Below are 22,272 nucleotides of genomic sequence, written 5' to 3' on the forward strand. Positions count from 1 at the left end.
GACACCATTTTGTCCAGTATATAGGTCTTTAATTACACCTCAGAAAGACTAAATGACTTAATAGAACTCAACAAATCACTGAATGTTAGCCCTCAGAGAGCTCTGCTGGGAACTCTCTGTCACCACTCACAACATGTCATTGTCCACATTCCCTCTCCCATAACCTCCTCTGCTCTGAGCTTCTCTGGCCTGAGAGTCCTCATCCCAAGAAGACATAGGTGCCAGAAATATGAAATAGCTATGTGATTGGAGATACCCACCAGCCTATAATTGTTCAGGGTTCAAGAGCGTTGGTCAACAAAGCTTGTGGTCAGGTGGCCAGGAGAGTGAACTTCCCATTGTTTATTACTTTTGTGTGTAAGATTTTGAATTTGGATTTGCATTTTCTAGCACTAGGAACTTTGGTTTCTTTGCCTTTCTGGGTCTGTGTCTTCATCTGAATTAAATAAACATTGAGCTCACATGTAAAACACTCAGCAAGCTCCAGCCCCACTTCTCTTGGCCCTCATTACCACCATCCCCTCAGAGGTTTCTTCCAACTGACTCCCAAAGAGACTAGTTACACTGTGTAAAAAAAATAAAGGCAAGGGTCAAAATTCAGCTTTTTACACAATTAGATCCCCTCTACAGAGTGAATGACATTTGCCCCACTACCTACTATATTTCTTGCACTTTTGGCAAAGGTAGATCCTGCTGTCCCTGGAATGGGTTCCTCCCTCACAGTCGCATCTACGATGGTTTTATGATCATTGTCAAGACTCAAACCTAAGCGCTCTTCTTCAGTGGTGAACTTCCTACTGCCAAATTGGGTTCACAGTTTCATCCAAGTATCCAATTTTCAGCATTCATTTTTCAGCATGGAAGTTTACCCTTCAGAGAGCCACACCATCGTTGAACATCAATATTAGCAAGTCATAAATTGTTGGGTGAATGTTCAGAGGGGGCATTAAAGTAACCGGAAAGATACACTTTTGTACTTTTGGGGGCCACTGCTTTTCTGTTATTTCTCAGAACACAGAACAAGGATGACTTCCTTTCTTTCATTCATTTTTTATCCACAAACTCTGTATAGAAGTCTATGATCAAGCCTCTTTTAATATAGAACACACACAAGCAATTTTTTCTCACCCATCATTATGGGGGGGTAGGAGGACAGTTTCAGGTGCTCCTGGTTTTAGAGAAATGGCACCAGGAGAAAGGGAAGAAGAATCCAACATTGAGCGAGGTGTGAAGGAAGGAGTGAGGAGTTCAGGGAGAAAGGCATTAGTACCTGAGTGTGTCTGGTACAGGAAAAGTTCCAGCTTAGCACTGATCATCCATGCATTCTTATGTACTATGGACCTGCCAAGACAAAGGTTTGCTTTAGATGGGAAAAAAAAAAAAAAAAGCATTCGAGATTGCATTTCTTAAATCAGCTGCCTACAACAAAGATCAAGGGCCAGCCTCCCCTGATCTTTTGAACAGTCTGGATACCAGCTCCCTTTGATGAGTAAAGAATGATACCCATGGGGAAACTTGTGTTTTGTGATTTTGAAAGTTTTTGATAATAATACCTACTTCCAGGGAGTCCCAATAATACCTATTTCACAGAACATCACAAATGTTAGGGAAAGATGAATGTGAAAGGGCATAGTAAAAAAATGGTCTATAGTAGATACCCAATAGATACTAGTGTTATTCCTTCCTAAATTTGAGAAAAAGAGGGAGAGAACCTCCATTCTTGGGACTGGGAGCTGTAGGTGATATGCCACTATCACTACAATGGGATGAATGTCAGTTAGAGAGTATGCTTTTCAGGAAAACCCTTGACAAGTTATATGGTGTCAGAACATTAGCTAAGGCATGCAGAAACCATTCCAAATCATAATCTCCTCTCCAAAACTCTATGAAATCTGGACCCTTTCTATCTTGAGGAAGGCATTTCTTAGAATGGTACAGTGCATTTTATGGAACAATGTCCTGTTTTAAATTTATGAGATTACTGAAGATCTAATTACCACCACTTTGTGCCGTCATCACATTGAAATATTTACATTACCTCAAGATGAGTGTGTAAGATACAATTATATTCACCTAAGTCAAAAAAATCAGGTAGGTACACAAGGTTTCATTAATGCTATTTTATTCCTGTATGTTTAGAATTTTCCACTATAAAAGATTCCAAAAAAATAAGCAAGACCAGAAAGAGATCAATAATATAAGGTGATGATAAATTTGCTTGCTTCCAGTTACTTACTTTCCTTTGTTAAATACTGAGAAACTAACATTCTGGGAGCCTGTAACGAAAAGAAACAGACATTAACACAGGAGTCTGCCTGTGTCACAGGGACCAGGTCCTTGCTACCATAAACCCAAGGACTCCAGATAATCACCAAGTTACCACCCAGACCTGTAATTTCTTTAACAATGCCCAAAATAAACACCTCTGAGACTCAGCACAGTCACTGTTGACTTCCAACAATAAAAGGATAGATGTGGTAGCACATAGCAGCTCAGAGTCCGGGCTGAAAGTCACACTAAACATGGTAAATCCATAACCAGCTGCCCTGGTCACTAGCTGCAATTTTCTCTCCTCTAAAGTGAAAATAATTCCATCAGCCTCACCAATCCACTCACTGTGATGATTAAATTAATTTCTATTTAAGCTCTTTCATATAGATTTTAAAGCCGTTCTCAACAGCTGGTAGTGACTATAATCATCCTTGTGAGAAGCAATCCTTGAACTAGTATTTTTCTGATACAGAAAAAGAAACACATAGAACTTTCAACTTATGTTACTTCTTGGACAGACCGATGTAGTTGCCTTCTACACGGCACTGCAGAGTCCCAAGACCATGGTCTTCCTGAAGAGGATAGCTAGAGAAAGAACCAAAACCAGTGGTGAGAATTACCAGACAACTTAGTTCAGTAGTTCTGACTCTTTAGCCAGGAAAATGAAATAAAATAAAATAAAATAAAATGCCAGCTAGTCAGTGAAAATGGCAGATTCAGAAGGCATAATGAACTCATTGGAGAAAATATGTAGAATAGTACTAACTAGAGTTCTCATCAATAAATGTGCTATCAGTTAAACACATGGTGTAGAGACAAAATTTCACTCTCTTCAGACCTCTCCATTCTTTCCAAAGCCTTTACAACAAGGACACCAAAACTCTTACTAAAAAAATCTATTATTAAGTGTGAACCCCCTACAGAATGAGAGAAGATATTTACAAATGATATATTTGATCAAGGATTAATAACCAAAAATCTATAAAGCACTTGTCAAACTCAACACTCAAAAAAATAAACAAAAAACCCAGTTAAGAAATGGGCAGAAGACATGAATAGACATTTTTCCAAAGACATCCAGATGGCCAACAGACACATGAAAAGTTGTTTGACATCACATTTCATCAGGGAAATACAAATTAAAACCATGATGAGATACCACCCCACACCTGTCAGAATGGCTAAAATTAATAATACAGGAAACACAGATGGTGAGGAAGCAGAAAAAGGGGAACCCTCTTACACTGATGGTGGGAATGAAAGCTGGTGCAGCCACTCTGGAAAACAGTATGGAGGTTCCTCAAAGTTAAAAATGGAACTACCCTATGACCCAATAATTGCCCTAGCAGGTATTTATCCAAAGGATACAAAAACACTGATTCAAAGGAACACAGAGAGCCCAGTGTTTATAAAAACAATATCAGGGGCCCCTGGGTGGCTCAGTGGATTAAGCCGCTGCCTTCGGCTCAGGTCATGATCTCAGTGTCCTGGGATCCAGCCCCGCATCGGGCTCTCTGCTCAGCAGGGAGCCTGCTTCCCCCTCTGTCTCTGCCTGCCTCTCTGCCTACTTGTGATCTCTCTCTCTGTCAAATAAAATAAATAAAATCTTTAAAAAAAAAACCAATATCAACAATAGCCAACTATGGGGGTGCCTGTGTGGCTTAGTTGATGGGTGACTGCCTTTGGCTCAGGGCATGATCCCAGGGTATTGGGATTGAGTCCCACATCAAGCTCCCTGCTCAGTGGGAAGCCTGCTTCTCCCTCTCCCACTCCTGCCTTCTTATGTTCCTGCTATCACTGTGTCTCTCTTTGTCATAAATAAATAAAATCTTTAAAAAAATAGCCAACTATGGAAATTTCCAACTGTGGAAAAAGCCCAAATGTCCATTGATGGACGAATGGATAAAGAAGATGTGGAATGTATCTACAGTGGAATATTATTCAGCCATAAAAAGAAGGAAATCTTGCCATTTGCAACAACGTGGATGGAACTAGAGGATACTATGCTAAGTGAAATAAGTCTGCCAGACAAAGACGAATACCATATGATCTGATTCATATGTAGAATTTAAGAAACAAAACAAATGAACATAGTGGAAGGGTGAAAAAAAGAAGGAAGCAAGCCATAGAGACTCTTAACTACACAACAAACTGAGGGTTGCTGGAGGAGAGGTGGGTGGAGGATGGGCTACATGGGTGATGGGTTAAGGAGGGCACTTTATTGAGCACAACTGGTGTCATCTGTAAGTGATGAATCATGAAATCTCCTCCCAAAACCAGTATTACACTCTATGTCAACTAACTAGAATTTAAGTAAAGATTTTGGGGGGAAAACTGTCAACCCAAAAAAGAAGGCTCCTGAGCAAGCAAACTGAAGACAATAGGAGGAGATACATTATAGAGTTTGGCCCTATAAAATGTCAGTCCTAAAACACTAAGCGATAGAGTATAATTCTTATGATGGCCTCAAAAGATGGTTAAATTTACTCAATCCTGAGTGAAGTGAAATCCAGCAAAATTTGGTTAGCTAAACTGTAAGCATGTAGACACTCTTTTTAAAAATTCACTGTAATACATAGACAAATTTTAGTTGTTTTTTTATTCCTTTGGCTGGTCATTACAGCAGAGTGGCTAAGAGCACGAACTTGGAGGCTAGCTAGTCAGCCCAGGTATTCATTCCAGATCTGCCACTTTCTCTTTGCAGGGCCTTAAGCAAGTTACTGGACCCCTCTGTGCCTCAGTTTCCTCAGCCATAAAGCGGGAATAATACCCATAATGTCTTCACAAGGATATCAGGTAACCTAAATGTGAAAGTGTTAGACAGGGTCTGGCCTAGAATGAACACTTAGTATTAGCTATTTTTTTTCAAGATTGGTTTCAGAATCCACTTCAATTTGCATTTTGAATCAATTACCATGTATTTTCCAGTAAGTCTAAAAATAAGGTAGTCAGCAGTTATGGGTGATCTATATTAAAAAATAGATGTGTGTGTGTATGTGTGTGTGTGTGTGTGTGTGAGAGAGAGAGAGAAACCCACATGGAAGAAACTAAAAGCATGTATGTAGGCAGGAAAGACACTCACCGGCTTCCTGTCTGCCTGTTTACAAGAGAGCAGGCTGTGACCCATTTGTCTCCTTGAGCTTCCATGATCAATGGGCTGGATAAAAAAATGGGGGAAAAGACATGAGATAATAGCGTTAGGGTCCCAGTAAACATTCCTGGCAAAACTCACAGGAAACATTGTTCTGAGCATTCTCCTCTGGATTTATGAGAAATTCTGCACGTGGCCCAAGCCTGTCCCCTGAGGAGACATTGAATCAATTCTCAGCCTACAGGTAGGAGTGCACAGCACTGTTTCATGGTCTGCATTTTCACACGGCAGAAGGAGCCTTTCCCTTTTCCCCCCAAATCTTCATCATGTCCACATTGGCTCTATTGGGTCTACCCAGAGTTTATGCCTTTGTTTCCCCTTTCAAATACTGTATCCCAGACTCAGGCTGACATGGAACCAAGCAGTGAATGTAGCATATTATTAAGGATGACCTTGGGGCTTCCAGTCTCCACAGAAAGAGTGATTTCCTTTCAAAACAAGCTGACCATGAATTAATGCCAGAAATGTAGATCCTGAGTGTAGCCAAATCATGTCCTCTTCAAGTAGGGCAAAATCACAGAAAGGGAACAGAACAGAGGAAGATACTGCCATCCTCTCGAGGAGTACAAGGACAATTAGACCCAGTATATAGAATCTGCTCAGCTATAGTAAGACTAGGTTCCTTCTACCTCATCAGTCCTCGCTCTAACTACTTCAGATGTTGCCTAATCAGTGGCTTAGAGCTTCCGCCAAAGACTACAACTTCAACACTTTCCCTCTGGTCCTCCTCTTTCCCTGGCACACCTGATTTAAAAGTAACACCTTCTATTTCATGAGCCTCTGGTGAAGAAAGTCATGTTGGCAATCCCAATCATTCCCAGCAAACAGTAAAACTCAACAGCTCTCAGTGCTTTCTCCCTTCCTCCCATCACACTAATGGAATTTCTAAATGCACAAATGCATACCAACCAAACAGGGAAGTTATAATGGTCTTCTGGGTTCATGCGTCATTTTATAAAAAATTTATTTCAGCCTCAGAAACAAGGGGGAGAAGGGTGAGAATCGAAAAAGAAAACCCACGGATGCAATTACAGCGCGATTCACGCTGAGCCCAGAGTGACTAGTTGTCAGTATATAAATGGACCAGCTTAATCGACCAGTTGCAATTACATTAACAAAGTTTGCTGAAGCCCAGCTCACCAGGGACCATAAACTACAAAGAGGAAAACAGCAGTTCTGTGCCAACTGCTCACAATTTATTGCTATTGGGGAAGCTGGGCTCAGGAAGCAATCCAGCATATTTGTAACTAGTTGAACACCCAGATGAACAGTCTTACCTCTCAATGTACTCAGCTTCAAAATCAAAGGTTTCTGATCTTCCAGTGATAATCCATCCATACACATGTATTAGTTTTCCTGTTTTAAGAGGATTTTTTAAAAAATTAAACAGACTTAGCTCCAACTGTAAATTACAACATAGACTATTTCTTTTTGGTTACATCTATTTAACATGGTCAAACTGGTCATGAGTCAGAATATTAATGCCTTTTTACAAACCATACAAGAAAGGAGCCCCAAATATGATCCTGTGATCAATACTACACGTTGGAAAGTCTAAAATAACCGATTATTGTAATCACAGGCTTAATCATCTAAATATGAGGCATAGAAGCAGTAACAGGTCTTCCTCACAATCCCATGAAGTATGAGGCTTTCAGGAGCAAGGGGCTGGTTTCCACATGCTGCCTTGTTCTACGCTCTTGGCTGTGTGTAGACCATCATGGGATTTAAGAACAATGTCCTTGGGGTGCTCCACATTTCATGAGACTTTCCTCTGGACACTTGCTAATATGAACCACCCAGGAGAGGCTGGGTATTTCGGATGTTAAACTTTTTTCCATATCTCAGAGTACTAAAGATTAAGTGTCAAGGATGACCCAAATGGATAGAAACTAAGAAAGGAGGGGATGAGATGAAATAGAACAGTGTCGTGGCTTAAAGGATGGGCAATGACCTATCTCCTTCATTCAACCAATATGCTAGTCTTCAAAGACAGGGCAAATTGGGGATCTGTAAGCAGTTCATGTCCACCTAGTCCACTGACAAATAGATGACTTCTACTGCTGCACTCCTCTGTGTGACTCACAGGGATTTCCACGGGGTAGCAAACGTGTCCTTAATATTCCCCTCTTTTGAGTTCAAGTTCAAGAGGAAGTGCAGGCATCAGCAATCGCCTCTCAGCAAGGTGCCCTCTCGGTACTACCCCGACCCGCTCTGCTCACCAGAGGTGAGAAAGGAATCTGATGTAACTCTTTCTCTAAAAGAGTTTGGGGGCCCCTCCCGGATGTTACATGAGCTGATTTCTTCTATAGTTGAAAACACCTAAACTCAGCTCTGTGCAACTACATAAGGCAAAGTTTTAAACAAACACACCACAGCAAGGTGATGTAGTTCAGGCTCACCAGACAACCCCATGACCTGGAAATGCGTGCCTTCCAGATAATTAAAGAATTTACCCATCTGTGCTGTAGTCTCACAATGATGTGAAGAGATGAGAGAGGTTTTGGTTAGTAAATAAAACCTCAGGGTGCCTGGGTGGCTCAGTTGGCTAAAGCCTCTGCCTTCAGCTCAGGTCATGATCCAGGGTCCTGGGATCGAGTCCCACATCGGGCTCTCTGCTCAGCAGGGAGCCTGCTTCTCCCTATCCCTCTGCCTGCTGCTCTCCCTGCTCATGCTTGCGCTCTCTCTCTCTCTCTCTGTGTCAAATAAATAAATAAAATCTTTAAAAAGAAATAACTAAAACCACAATGGAAAAGAAAAGAGCACCCGTGGGGCTCATGAGGCCACTGAATGCAGAGGACTTAGAATCTTTTCATGGCCACATTCAAAGTCCCAAAAGAACATGACCAAGAAGGTATTCCCTTCACACTGTGCCTGTGTAGTAGTTGTATGAGATGCTTTCAGATGTGGTCATTGGATGACTGGCAGTGAAACCATGGGACCCTTCCAGGTAGTATGAGAGTCACTGTACAGTGAGTGGATAGAAAGGGAGGGAACCTAATGCCTTAGACAAAGGTCACAGACATGAAGAAAGCCTAGAGTCTGCAGTTCTCTGCTCCTGTTAACAACTGGCAAAATAATTTCCCTTCGTTTCAATAGAGCTAAATTATTGATCCCTAGCTCTGATGGGCACAATTTTAAAAACTGGTAACAAGTTATAGAAATTGGGAATTCTGTGACTTTCTGACTTGTTCCTCAACAAAGCAACCCAACAGAGGCTAAGAAGTGGCTAAGCCTGTCCATGGTGCTGGACAATTCTACGTCACCGTGGAGGATGGTTCATCACAGGTAGAAAGTCAACTACTAATGGAATGTCATCTCTCCTGTCCCCACCACCTCCCTCATCTCTGGGGCTGCCACTCCGGGCAGGCTTCCCAAACCTAGTGAGAGTAATTGTCTGGAAAGTGACTTCAAAGATGTTGCTGCATGGATCCTGCCTGGAGGGACCCCTCCACTCCAACCAGGCCAGTCAGCGATCATTCCCCCAGAAGGTGGAGAAGACAGGGTGCTGCACTCGTGCTCGGTGAGAGAAATGGGCCTGACAGATCTGAGTGAGCCAGCATCCCATTTCACACCTCTGACGGCAGGCTCCCTCCTCAGCCCTCGCCCTGTGGACTTCTGCCATTGAAACAAGAGCTCTCTAACACCCCAACAGCAGGGACCCAAACATCGGCCTGTGATTTTCAGACCGCATCTCTTTTTAATAAAACGTGATCATGCCTTGATTAATCAGACACATGGAAAGGAGAAGATCTCTGAATAACCTGCATGAATAAAATCAGGCCAGATTCATAGTCTTCAGGATATCATTTAAATACACACAATGTAATCTGAGTCTATACACATACACAGAAGTGCAAACACTTTCCAGCAACTCGGATACCCACTTTGACATTCTTGAGCAGTCAAGCCATTCAAAACGAGATCAGTTTATGCATTTAGACACAACTACATATAAACAGTTAGCAACTTGTATTCCCGTAATTACACCATCTGGAAAGCCTGAACAAAGGAACAATCTGAAATAGACATAGGAATTTGCCAAGAATCAGACAGTGAATTATATATAATCCTCGCTGTGCTTACTACTTAGTTGTAAGACAGGCTTAGCCATTCTTGAATCTAATTCTTAGCTGCCATCCCTTCTTTTATGAAAATCTCAGCTTTCTCTCTCTTCTCCTCTTCTAGCCTCTAGCTCTTGCATGTGTGCGTGTGCCTTCTAATTTAAAAAAACAAAAAAAAACAAAAAAAAAACAATGGGGTATGTATCAGGGTTGTTGGCCTTCCGTGTGGTACAGGACACCACCCCTCAAAACAGAACAAAATGTTGGCTATACCTACCCACTCTGGATTCTGCTTGCCTGGGTTCAGATCCCGGCTGTACCCTCCCTAGCCGACTTTAAGCAAGCTACATAACCTTTTAGTATTTCGTTTCCTTGTCTGCCGAGAAGAATAATAATAGTCCCTATGTCCTCAAGTTCTTGTGAGGATCTAATAAGACAATACACACCAAAAGCTTAGAACAGAGTGTGGCTCACAATAACATTCAATAAAGGTTTGCTACAAAGTGGATGATTAGCAGGTTAAGGGCAATGATAGGGATTTATATTTCCTCCATTCTCCAGCAGGACCTGGTCTGATTTTGCTAGCCTCTTTTTCTTTTTGTGTCTGAATTCTTTAGTTTTCAGCGAAGTAACAGAGCAAAAGTGCCCAAAGGTGAAACCAAACCTGGTTAAAATTAAACCAGAGGTTGACACTTATTTTTAAAACAGCATCAGAGAAGAAGCTCAATGATCCCATTTATAGAGAGCACCCACCTGGAGAGAAGAGTTTGCAATAGCTCTGGCAAAGGGATCCGTAATTGCTCCTATTTTAATAGGGGATTTCTTACCTGGAGCTCCACTTGGTGGTGTCACTTGATAAACAATGGGTGTCTGTGCCCTGGAAAACTGTTCAGGAAAGGTCATCACAAGGAAGTGATTCATTAGCGTATCACAACCACAAACAAGAAGCAAAAGTCATTCCCCATCAAATATTAGTCTAAGGTAGCAAATGGTTACATTTCCTCAAATCAACTTTCATCTGTTTCTCTTTATCCCCGTAATCTATCTGTGAGGTGAAGGTGACAGATGTTATTATCGTTTTTCCATAGAGGAGGTAAAGGGAATTTCATCGAGGTCACATAGCTCTCTCTGCCCTGCACTGCACTGTCCAAACTTTGGCAAGTCTCTTTCTCCCTGCCCACCTGCCATACCCGGGAACACATTTTACCAGAAAGAAAGTAGGTAGGCCAGGCTTAAGAATTCCATTATTGTAACTTGTTATCTTGGAATCTTGAAGGATTTTTTAATTTTCCTAGACAAGAATTTGTTTACTTAAATTGAAAGGATTGCAACTTAAATTATCAGCTAACAGCTAGGCAGGAATTAGTGAGCTACAAAAAAAAAAAAAAATTGGAAGTTGGGTAGGAACACAAATGAGTATTTGTTGGGAAAATGGATGGTGCCTACTGAGAGAAAAATGATTCAAATTATTCAAGGAATGGGAAGCAACCTTACTCTTTGAGAAGGAGGAAACAGCACTGATGGGAGAGGTGAAAGCCTGGTCATGGCACACCAAATCATCTTTCTATGCCCCTCCCCCAAAGCACATTCTCTGTTAATTATAAGCTCCAGAAAGGCAGAGACAATGCCAGACTCAGTCATGGTCATATCCTTGTGCACAACCTGGGATAGAGAAGACATTCAAATCTCTGTGAAAAGATAGAATGGCCTCCTATGACATGATTATATCAATCAATCATGATATGGTACCTTGAAGTAGAGGAGAGAAAAAGACAACTCTGGAAGTCCCGTCTCACCTATAGGCATCTGGGTTAGCCCAAGATTAGTGCATTTCATGGTCAGGGCCAATGTGAAGAGAGAAGCAGAAGAATGCACTGACCAGGCCAAGGTTTGACCCATGAGCTGATAACACTCAGGAAAAAAACCTGGTCTCCGCCTTCTGACACCCTCACTCCCAACCTCCTCTAAACGCTTAGACTGCCTTTAGTCCCTATAAACTACACTGCTTCCCACTTGCAAATCCAATGACAGCAGATCGTTTTGCTTGGTCTGCTTCCAGCCAGAAGTCCATCTTCCCAGGGAGAATATCACCAAAGAATAACTCCATTGTTCAACAACAGCCCTAAGCAGAGGGGAGAGCCAAAGACATTTCAACAAAGCTGACAGTGGCTTGGCAAGCATGGGTTTTAGGCATTGATCCACACGGCTGAACAGCCTGCCATCAAGGCTAGTTTCCTCCTTTGTAAAAGAGAGGGTTAGAGAATAGGTCGCAGAAAGTATGTACAGTCAGAAGGTCAAGGTAAGAATGTAGTGACCTCACCATTTGGGAGCTGCTTCTGATCTCACCAAAAGATAAGGATTAATGCAATTCCACACACACACCTGCCAAATTGCACATCCGACCCTGGCCGCCCAGCTTCTTCCTGCACCCTGGCCTTCACCTCTCACTGGGGCGCCCTCCTTACCATTGTCATTTCCATTGGAAGTATACCCTAGGAGCTTCATGAGGAAGAGCAGGGGTTACCAGTCCTTCTCACAGATGTTAGAAACTGAGGCAAAAGAACAATCGAGTCCAAATCAAATACATGGTTTGTATGGTATTGTAACCCAGAGACATGCCTCCGGATTTCCAGCTTGCAGTGTTAAGACCTACCACTCACTCAGCCTGTGAGCCATCCATCAGAAACGAGGGGGCAAGAGAGTGACTCCTCGACCACTCCCTGCTGTTCCTCGTCGTGCTGGGGTGCTCAGAGTTAAACCTCAGAAAGATTCTCCCTTGTGATTCCCCCTGAGCTGACACGACAGAAAAATAGTACATTTCTAAGGAGAACAGGCCCCGCTCACCCAGCAAGCTAGAGACATGACAAAGTGAAAAATTAATGAGCTTCCAAATCAAGCTTCCCTCATGCCGATCCCTGAGCCCCGGCGAGGTCAGTGGCAGCAAGATGGGGGAGAGGGAAAGCATCAGATTAGGAGAGTGAAGCCACAGCCACCAGCTGCTTGATAAACCTTCTGTGAGTTGTTCAAACTTGTCAGCGCCCGCAGCAGGCTCTTTGAAGTGGACTGGCGAGATGGAATTAATTTTTAATACTCACAGTTCCCCCCAGTCCCAGTCCCAAAACAAAGAGACACACCGTGTTTTATTTAGCTTGGAATGCCTCTCATTAACTGCGTCCCCTGGTGATTTTCCATCAACTCGCCAAGCTAGGCGAAGCACTCAAGGACTTGTTTCCTTTAATGTGCAATTTTAGGAAGTGCTTCTCCTCTCTCCCCGTGCTCTCCTCTCCGATCTTTAATAAGTAGGAATACTTACTATCTGGGGTGAAAGGAACATCAAAACCAAAAACAGCATGGTGACCAGGGAGGGTGCCCGGCCATCCATCTTCTGCTACATTCACGGAGACAGGGGAGAGGTGGGCATGTTGGGCTTAATAAGAAAGAATGATCTTTTTTTCCTTTCTGCTGCATATGTACAGAAGCACAATTACAAGATTCTCTGGGAGGGAGAAGCAAGTTGTTAAATGTGAACTGACAGCAAATTCCAAATTTGTCGATGAATGGCCTGTATGAAATGTAAATCGCAACAGGGATGAATTTAGGGGATGAAGTCTTGTTCTAAAGAAGCATTAATTAATGACCGAGACTTTCATGAACAGCCCTTCAGTAGGGTCATCCTGTGGTAAGGACAACCATGACAATGAGCTCCGTCAAACCTCAAGGCTTTTATGAAACATCTAGGAGCTATCCTTTCATAGGTTAGTGGAAAACTAACCTGAAATGGACAAGAGGCTGAACCAAACACAGAATTAAAACCAAGTATGCGTATTGCTTCTCCAGCATAAGTTAGGCATTAACTCATGAACTCTCGCTCTCTCTGCTTCCCTTTAGATCTGCGCTTGAAGGAGAATACCACTAGCAAATGCCCTTTCAGTCTAGGATTGGAAAGAGGAGCAGCAATCAACCATGAAGCAGAGGGCAAGGTAGAACTTGGGTCTCTGAGTCCCTTCCCCCTACTGAGATGTAGGAGAACTGCAGCTCTGACATGAAACATTGGCCAAAGATAATCTTTGTGACTTCACATGGGCTTCAGTTTAGATGAAGACTTAGAATCCAATGCACGGGGGCGCCTGGGTGGCTCAGTCAGTTAAATGTTTGCCTTCAGCTCAGGTCATGATCCCAGGGTCCTAGGATCGAGTCCAGTATCTGCTCCTTGCTCAGCAGGGTGTCTGCTTCTCCCCCTCCCTCTGCAGCTCCCCTTGCTTATGCTCTCTCTGTCTCTCCCTCTCTCTCCGACTCTCTCTGTGACACATAAACAAAATTAAAAAAAAAAAAATAGAATCCTCAATTCAGGTTCAAATCTCAGTTCTTTTAGATTCCACATGTAAGTGAAATCATACAGTATTGGTCTGTATCTGTCTGACTTATTTCATTTAGCTTAAGACCCTCTCATTATGTCCATGTTGTCACAAATAGCAAGATTTATTCTTTTTTATGGCTGAGTAACTTTCCATCGTGTATATATACCCCATCTTCTTTATCCATTCATCTGTTGATGGACACTTAGGCTGTTTCTGTAATGTGGCTATTATAAATAATAAACATAAGGTAGCATCTACTTCTTCCAATTGGTGTTTTCATTGTCATCACATAAATATCCTGAAGTGAAGTTGCTAGATCATATTTCTGTTTTTAATTCTTTGAGGAACCTCCTTACTGTTTTCCACAGTGGCTTCACACAATTTACATTCCCACCAGCGGAGGGAATATAGTTAATAACATTGTAATAACTCTGTATGATGACAGATGGCCACCTAGACTTATCACAGGGATCACTTTGTAATGTATAAAAATATCAGATCACTATGATATATACCTGAAACTTAGAGGACATCATAAGTCAATACAAAAATTAAAAATTAAACTAATTTTTAAAAAATTGTAGTTCTGCCATTTAGTACCTGGAGGACATAGGCAAAATTATTGATGAGATGGGCACATTATTTCATCTCCCTGAGCCATAAGTCCCTCATCTGTAAAACCAGGATAATAAATAGCTACCCCTTAAAGTTGATGTGAGCATCAAATTAATGCACATAAATCACAGAGTCTGACAAGTGTGCCACACTTAACTTTCATTGGTATCATCTCAGACACCTCACAACTACCATCCACCTTTCTTCTTACCCTGACAAAGCAGACTCTGGCTGACTTAGAACTTGCTGGTTGATAGCACAGGCCTACCCTCAGACAAGGTAAATACACATTCCTCCATCCTCAGAACCCACCTTGAACGTACAGTTGTCTCGTGGTCCTGGACTGGGGCTGCCCACCACCTGTCCCCCAGAATGCACCTCCAGGTAGTAGAGACCCTCGTGTGCTTCAGAGAGCAGAGATCTGAGGGCAGAAAGTGGAAATCCTTGTGAACCAAAAACTGTGAACTACCAAAGCCAACAGCCCCATGAGATCACTCCGAATTTCTTCCAGCACCTGTGAATCAGAGCTAAGCAAGGATTCCTATGTTTCATTTTCTACAGTCTAGATCCACTTACCCACAAGACTTTAAAGATTGGATCCTACACCAACGTGTTATAATTGTTTTACAGAAAGCCCTTAAAATTAAAAAAAAGTCTATCTTGCAGAATTGTAGGTTGACGGGACTTCAAGACTTGGAACAGACATTGATAGATAATCTAATCCTAGTTTCCATTAAAAAAAAAATGCTGACAGTTCCAAAGAGATTAAGAAAATTATATGTGCAAACATCACGGGTCAAGGGTGACTTGGGCTTAAATCCTAGGCTCTTTCAGGAAAAAAAGACATTGATTTCATTCATATGTTGCCAAAAAATTTCTTGCCTTCATCATATTCAAGCAGCCCATAAACACTTCATATATGCATCAAAAGAATCCTGGATCCCCTCTCCTCTTTTCACAAATATCACAATGATTTATTTGCCTTTTTGATGCTCCCTTCATGTTGACTTTTGTAAGAGAGGGAATAGGATGACAAAGGAGCTAGAATTAAGAAGTGCCTCCCCTCCACGATTTTCTCACCAAACTCTCCAGCATGAGTTTAATTACTTAAATTGCACCATCCAATGTGCCACCATTAGCCATACGTGGTTACTGAGCACTTGTGATGCAGCTAGTCGCAAATACAATATGCTAAGTGTAAAATCCCTGTGGATTTTGAAGACCTGGTGTGCAAAGAATATATAAAGTATAGTGTTAGTAATTTATATATTGATTATACATGAAATAATTTTCTGGATATGTTACATTAAATAAAAATAATTAAAATAATTTCACTTGGTTCTTTTGACTTTTTAAATATGGCTACTGGAAAATTTTAAATTACATTTGTTGCTAAGGTAGTATCTGGATTAGACAGTGCTGATTTAGAGGCTATAGTGCCTGTCCTGGTGAAAGCAGATATGTCTTTATGTTAATGAATATGATGGTATTTCACTGATGATAAAATGTACATTTTTTCACATTTGAGGGTTAATTGAACTGGATATTCATCTTCCAACCCATGAGTACATGTACGAGGACAGTGTTTCTTTCCTCTAAAATAGATTATATGGTACATCTCAAAATAATTAATATGTTGGCATTGAGGGAAATAGAACATACAAAACTTCAGAGTTTTGATCTATTTCATGGCAAGTTCCTGCAGGAACCCTATGCCCATATCCACTATAAAATGTGAGGAAGACATACAACCGAGTTTTAAAACCAATAGCAGGTGGGAGGTTGGGGAAACCAGGTGGTGGGTATTAGAAAGGGCACGGATTGCATGGAGCACTGGGTGTGGTATAAAAACAATGAATACTGTTATGCTGAAAAGAAATAAAAAAATTAAAAAAAAAAAAGTACAACCTGTGGGGTATCAAAGTGGGGATGGCTATCAGACCATCAGAAATGTGGGTCTGGAATTCAGGAGAGAGATCTGGCCTGAATACAGATTTGGACATCACTGGTATATTTCTGATGACTGAGATGTGGAAACAAGTGAGATAACACAATAGGAGTAGAAGAAGAGAAGGGGATAAATCTCCGGGTATTGCTAAGAATATGCCTGTCAAATAAAATTTTATTAGAATCTAGAAGCCAATTATTAGCACTGCAAAAACTAGAATCCTTTTTTATGTATGTGAGAGATAAAAATAGTAGATTTTAAAGGCAATTACACTACCAAACAGCACCCATCGATGGTAAATCTAAATCTAAGTTGTTTTTTCTATGTTTATGATAGCACAATGAAAAAAATTTTGCTAATGAAAAATCTACAGCATTTTAAGGTTTCAGTTATCAAAGAATAATGAAATTCATCCAATGTATTCTACTGATAAAAGAAGGATACTGAGTAGAGAATTTTTGGAGGATTATTTCTATATGTAATAAAAATACTTTTTCCTTTAATTATTTAATTATTGTCATTTGTTTAATCAATAAAGCAATCAATTTATGAAATAAATAAATAAATAAAACCAATAGCAGGAGGGCTGCAAGAAAGTTCAGTTCAAGAGTCATCTAGAGAGCCACGCCTACTCACAAGGTGTTGTGCTAAGTACCATAAGGACAACAAGGGTGATACTAACATATCCCTTGTCCTCAGAGTACTTCCTTCTAGGATGAAAGTGACAAGTGAACAATAAACCTAAGCGTCATGAGAGACACAGGATTGAGAACACGGGGCCACTGAGCCACACGCGCCATGCCTCTTGTAAATTACAAAACGGGCTCCTTCCTCAAAGCTGTGGCAAGCATCACCTAGAGGTCAGCCTCTATCCCCCCCCTTTCAAAGAAGAGCAAGATTACACTCAGTTGTATGTTCAGGGAAGAGCTGACATTTGCACATTAGATTTCAGGAGGCAGAGATGGAAGAAAGGGAGGCTTCCTGAAGGGGAGAACAGAAAACAAAAGGAAATGATAATTTCTTGTCCTCTTAAGCAATGATCCACTTTCACACGGGATCTCTAAGACATGAGAACGAACTTGTATGAAACTTCATAAGCCATCAAGAACTTGAATAGGACGGTAGGTGACCTGGAATCCTGTACCAATCATACCAAAAAGGAAATGGGCTGAGGACGAAAGCAAATTTCCTTTCTAATTGGTCTTGGGTTTAGGAACAATCACTATAATTATACCTATTTCAAGAGTTGAGTTCTTTAGATGGGGAAATGGCACCATTTATTGAAATCTTAATAGCGATAGAGCTCCTTGCAAACAACAAGAAAGCACAGCTGGAAACACAATCCAACCCCTCCTTATAAATGTCTCAAAGTTCTTTCCTATCTTTTCATCCTCCCTTAAGCCTTAGTGCCCTTCGCAGAAGCGTATTCATGTGGAATATTTTTTTTTAAAGATTTTATTTATTTATTTGTCAGAGAGAGAGTGAGTGAGAGCAAGCACAGGCAGACAGAGTGGAAGGAAGAGTCAGAGGGAGCACCAGGCTCCCTGCGGAGCAAGGAGCCCGATGTGGGACTCGATCCCAGGACGCTGGGATCATGACCTGAGCCGAAGGCAGCTGCTCAACCACCTGAGCCACCCAGGCGTCCCATGTGTGGAATATTTTTAAAGCTATAGCTGATAACTACAGTCCTAGAGGGAGTTGCTCTAATGTGCCACCCCAAATTACAGCGATAGGCAAAGCACTGGCCCTGTCTGATCTTCTCCTACCCAGACAGGTTACCTGGTCCTGCACATGACCACCGGCAAATCCAAGAAGACGGGAGAGACATCACAAGGGATGCTGGGCAGGGAGGGCTCAGCCACATTCACCAGGTGTATCTCCAGCTGAGCGCCATTGGCAGGATAAAGGAACTCCGACTCCAAACCTAAACACAAGGGAAAGGGGAATCTCAGGCTGAGCAGAGTTGCAATCCACACTGGAGAATATAAAAACATGGCTGCACAGGGCCGTGTGACATGCTGAGCTTGTCTGAGGATGAAATGACTACTCATTTCCAAATGCATTTATGACTCCAGTGTAAACGGATGGTCTCATTTATGAGTTTATAAGAAGAATTTTCTCTCTTTGAGTCCATCCACTGAAATCCACTTTCAGCCATCACAATTACTCTCTACCCTGGTACAGATGGGGAAGCTGAGCTGTAGTTTAGAAGTTCCCACATGTAGAACCATCTGCAAGATTCTGGGAACACATTGCCAAGGACTCTGCTACATGCTTCCATATTGTGTCACTTGGGGCTCCTAGGGTCCCATCCCACAGCTTTGAATAAGAAAGCAGGCACGGGCATATGATGGTGTGATGGACTCTCCTTCTGTGACATCAGCAAGCGAGCGTCTAGAAACACAGAAATCAGTGTGAGTGGGTCCAATGCCCTTCGGGCCTTCTTTTACACCTGTCCTTAGCCAAAGCCTCATGTATTATTTAGGATTCTTACTACCAGTAAGTAAGAAACTTGCTTTTGGTAAGAGCCAAACCTACCATCAAAAATGACTGTGATCCACGTTCCCCCTGCAAGACTACCTTCTTCAGGTTCAATGTGGAAACTCCGGGAAGGCACTGTCAATGAGTAAGAAAAACAGTGAGTTTGAAGTTCAGAGTCAATACACCTGCTTCCCTAATGTTATAAAAACAAAAACTAGCATTCCTCCGAATCACCAGAAGGGCTTGACAAAGCACGGATTATTGGGCCCCACCCCTGGAGTTTTTGATACAGTCAGTGTAGGGGAAGGCCCAAGAACTTACAGTTCTGACCAGGAGCTGCTGGTGCTGTTGGTGCTATGAGCCTGGGGATCACACCTTCCAAACTTCCATTTTAAGGAGAGTTCTGACTAATCCTCTTATTTTGGACCTCCAAAAACCCACAGTTCACCAGAACATTCCACAGTTCTACGTCATTTGGGAAGGGCCTCAAGACACATTTGGTTCCTAATTAAACACATATGATCTGTTCTCTCTGTCCCACCCCTGAATTAGGTAGTCCTATTTTAGCTGTAAAGCCACTATTTATTTCTTGTAACTCCACTTCCCAGAGAAGAGGAGAAACTTGTAGAAGCTGTCCCTATCTCAATCAACTCTGCTCAGTGTACCATCCTCTGATTTCTTCCTTTTGACTACGTGACCAGAATGACTCCCCGATGGACACAAAATTCTGTAGATTGTTTTGCCTTGCCTGCTCAGAGAAAGGCTGAAGCATGCATCTGTGCTGGAATTTCCTTGAAAACAACAACAACAAACTGAAGACAACACACATACAGGCTCTCACAAGTTAGGTTCTTGCATTGAGACCACTGGCTGAGCATAATAATAAAATCCTTATCTTTGAAGACACTCCTGGACATGCCTTAGCCAAGACAAAACCAACTCAAGGAGCCATCAAAAATCAGTCAGCTCCTCAGAGAGATCATAGATAGCAAAAGCGTGATCTACAGAACACTTTACATTTCCAATATCAGAAAAGATAAAATATAATCCAGGCCGTGCTAACTCTGGTTAGCCCAGGCCTTCCATGTGCATTTACACAGGGGGCATGATGCATTGCCAAAGGTGGTGGGGAGTCATTTGTACCAACACAATTACTCATGGCAGTCCCGGCCAGAGCAGCCCATGCTTACCCTTCAAAAGTGGATTAGATACTTCAACCTAAAGGAGGTCCCAAACAAATGCCATAAAAAGATGCCAAGGACAACCAAAATTACAGAGAAAATTAGAGACATGATTTGGGAAACGAAGAGTTTGATACAAGCACTTATTAACCACTAAGACAAGATAAGCTATTCCCTTTGGGAAAAGAAAGCAATAAAATCTAAAAAGAATTACATCATATGGCTCAAAAATGAATTATAAAAAGAAGGCTATAAATTATGATTAGAAGCTTTAGACCATAACAGCACCCTCCATTGGCCATTAAAAAATAGAATTATATATTCATAACTTATATATAGCCTCAACAACTAAACAGGAAAAAATAACCTTTAAGTAGAGAAAGTAGAGAAAATTTAAACCCAGAACAGATGCTTCAAGACTATCTTCCCAAAGAATATTTTAAGTATCTATAAACTAATTCTCAAGGTACCTTGTTGTGTTCTAGCTATAATCCCTTCAGAGCACATCCCACTCACCTGCCAGAAGTAGTATTTCCATACTCATCAGAGAGATCAGCCAGACAGTCATCCTGTCCACTTAAATCAATCCTCTCAAAATTGCTCAGACATTACAGGCATTTTCAATTTTGCAGGAGCAGTGTAGCTTTTGCATTTAAAAAAAAAAAAAGAAAAATTACCATCATTTTTTGCTCACATATTATTACTTGACTGTGCTAAAATTTGGGAAATTAAGGCAGTGATACCAACATGGCTCTTGAGCCTTCTAAGGGACCTGCCATCCTCCCAAGCTCAGGAGAAAAGGATAATCTAAGAATCTTCTATAAAATCATCACTATTCTACCCCCGACTCTCCCACCAACTTAGTTTATGCATGTTTAAGCTGGGTAAATAAGAACAGCCTCTTCGATTAATTCATTATTGAGCAAAAGTTTAATCTAAAAAATAATAAATTCTAGATATTAAGACACAAGTTAATAGTAGTTGTGGGGTGGGGGGAGGGGGGAGGTTATTTTGTTTTGTTTCGTTTCTAGAAGAGTCTCAGTCCTCCAGGAAATCAATCAACACAAAAAATAAATAAATAAAATTAAAAGTTTAACAAAGCAAGTGTTAAGTATGGTACTGGGTTTAAAAAAAAATGGTACTAATGGGAATTTGGGGCAAGGGCAGGGAACTGTCTTGTCCTCACAGCAGAGGAGGAAGGAAGGAAAGAAACAGGAAGAAAAAGCTGCACCCTTCAAACTGGACACCATGATTTCAGGGTCTCTCTATCCCTTTTCCTTGGAATGGTGGCCCAGTCCTCAGGTCTCTCTTCCCTAAATACTGGCTTTTTTTGTGCTATTGTTCTGCTTAGTGTTTTTAATTCAATGCCAAACCTCCATCATTCATAAAATGATAAGAATACCTCTCAGTGGGGTCCTGGGCAGCTCCACCCATTAAGCCACCCACTCCTGGTTTTGGCTCAGGTCGCGATCTCAGGGTCGTGGGACTGAGGCCCCTGCTGGGATCTACGCCCAAAACTAGAGCGGAGTCCGTTTGAGATTCTCTCTTCCCTCTGCTCTCCCCGCAGTTCGCACTTGCTTCTCTTTCTCTCTCTCTAAAATAAATCAATAAAATATTTTCCTAAAAAAAAAAAGATTACTTCTCAGAATCTTTATCAACAGTAACTGAGGGGATATATGCAAAGAAATTAACACAGGGCCTGGAACAAAGGAGACACTGTGGGGCTGTTAGTTTTCCTTTCAGGGGCTATTTCCAGAGCAAAGCCCCGTCTCTGATTACTCCATGGGCCAGGATCTGAGCCCCTCTCTTTCCAACTTTTCCCTGCCGTGGCTCTCCAAAGTGAACCTTGCACTGCACGGGACGGTTCTCCCCGTCACCTCTCAGAGAAGCCTTCATCCGGTCAGCCCCTTCCTTGTCTCCTGTGGGTGCCTTCTGCACTCCCCAAACTCTCTCATGATCTAATGAAATCCCGGCTTTCCTTCCCAGCCCTGCTACCTCCAGCTACCTCCTCCCTTGAACCTGCTCCCCACCCTCTGTTTTGGTTTGTCTGCTGCCCCCTTACCCAGAGAGCAAGGAGAGACAGAGGAAAGCGGTAGACAGGCCTCTCTGGACTGGAAGGCGGCAGGTTCAACGAGCAAGGAAACGTACCTACAGGCTTGTCCTGGGCACCCTCGGGAGAGTAGATCTCCACACCTGCCTGCCT

At 41.9% G+C, this 22,272-nt stretch overlaps 1 protein-coding gene across 3 annotated transcripts in view; it reads right to left on the reverse strand.

The window, feature by feature from the left end:
• Positions 1-22,272, reverse strand: part of PKHD1 (PKHD1 ciliary IPT domain containing fibrocystin/polyductin) — a 471,024-nt gene that overhangs the window by 442,353 nt on the left and 6,399 nt on the right. For all 3 annotated transcript variants that reach the window (XR_006604139.1, XM_045071248.1, XM_045071247.1), the window contains exons 2-12: positions 21,472-21,689; positions 20,586-20,712; positions 18,946-19,023; positions 18,187-18,331; positions 14,772-14,880; positions 10,314-10,371; positions 6,700-6,778; positions 5,354-5,428; positions 2,792-2,856; positions 2,237-2,276; positions 1,271-1,341 (exon numbers count right to left, since the gene is read on the reverse strand). Coding sequence is in view for 2 of the 3 variants with exons in the window: in XM_045071248.1 (XP_044927183.1) it covers positions 1,271-1,341; positions 2,237-2,276; positions 2,792-2,856; positions 5,354-5,428; positions 6,700-6,778; positions 10,314-10,371; positions 14,772-14,880; positions 18,187-18,331; positions 18,946-19,023; positions 20,586-20,637 (772 nt within the window). In the remaining variant the exon portion in view is untranslated. The remainder of the gene's footprint in view (positions 1-1,270; positions 1,342-2,236; positions 2,277-2,791; positions 2,857-5,353; positions 5,429-6,699; positions 6,779-10,313; positions 10,372-14,771; positions 14,881-18,186; positions 18,332-18,945; positions 19,024-20,585; positions 20,713-21,471; positions 21,690-22,272) is intronic.

The sequence above is a fragment of the Mustela putorius genome, unplaced genomic scaffold (assembly GCF_011764305.1).
Source record: "Mustela putorius furo isolate JIRA1106 unplaced genomic scaffold, ASM1176430v1.1 tig00003983_pilon_pilon_pilon, whole genome shotgun sequence".
Taxonomy (NCBI): domain Eukaryota; kingdom Metazoa; phylum Chordata; class Mammalia; order Carnivora; family Mustelidae; genus Mustela; species Mustela putorius.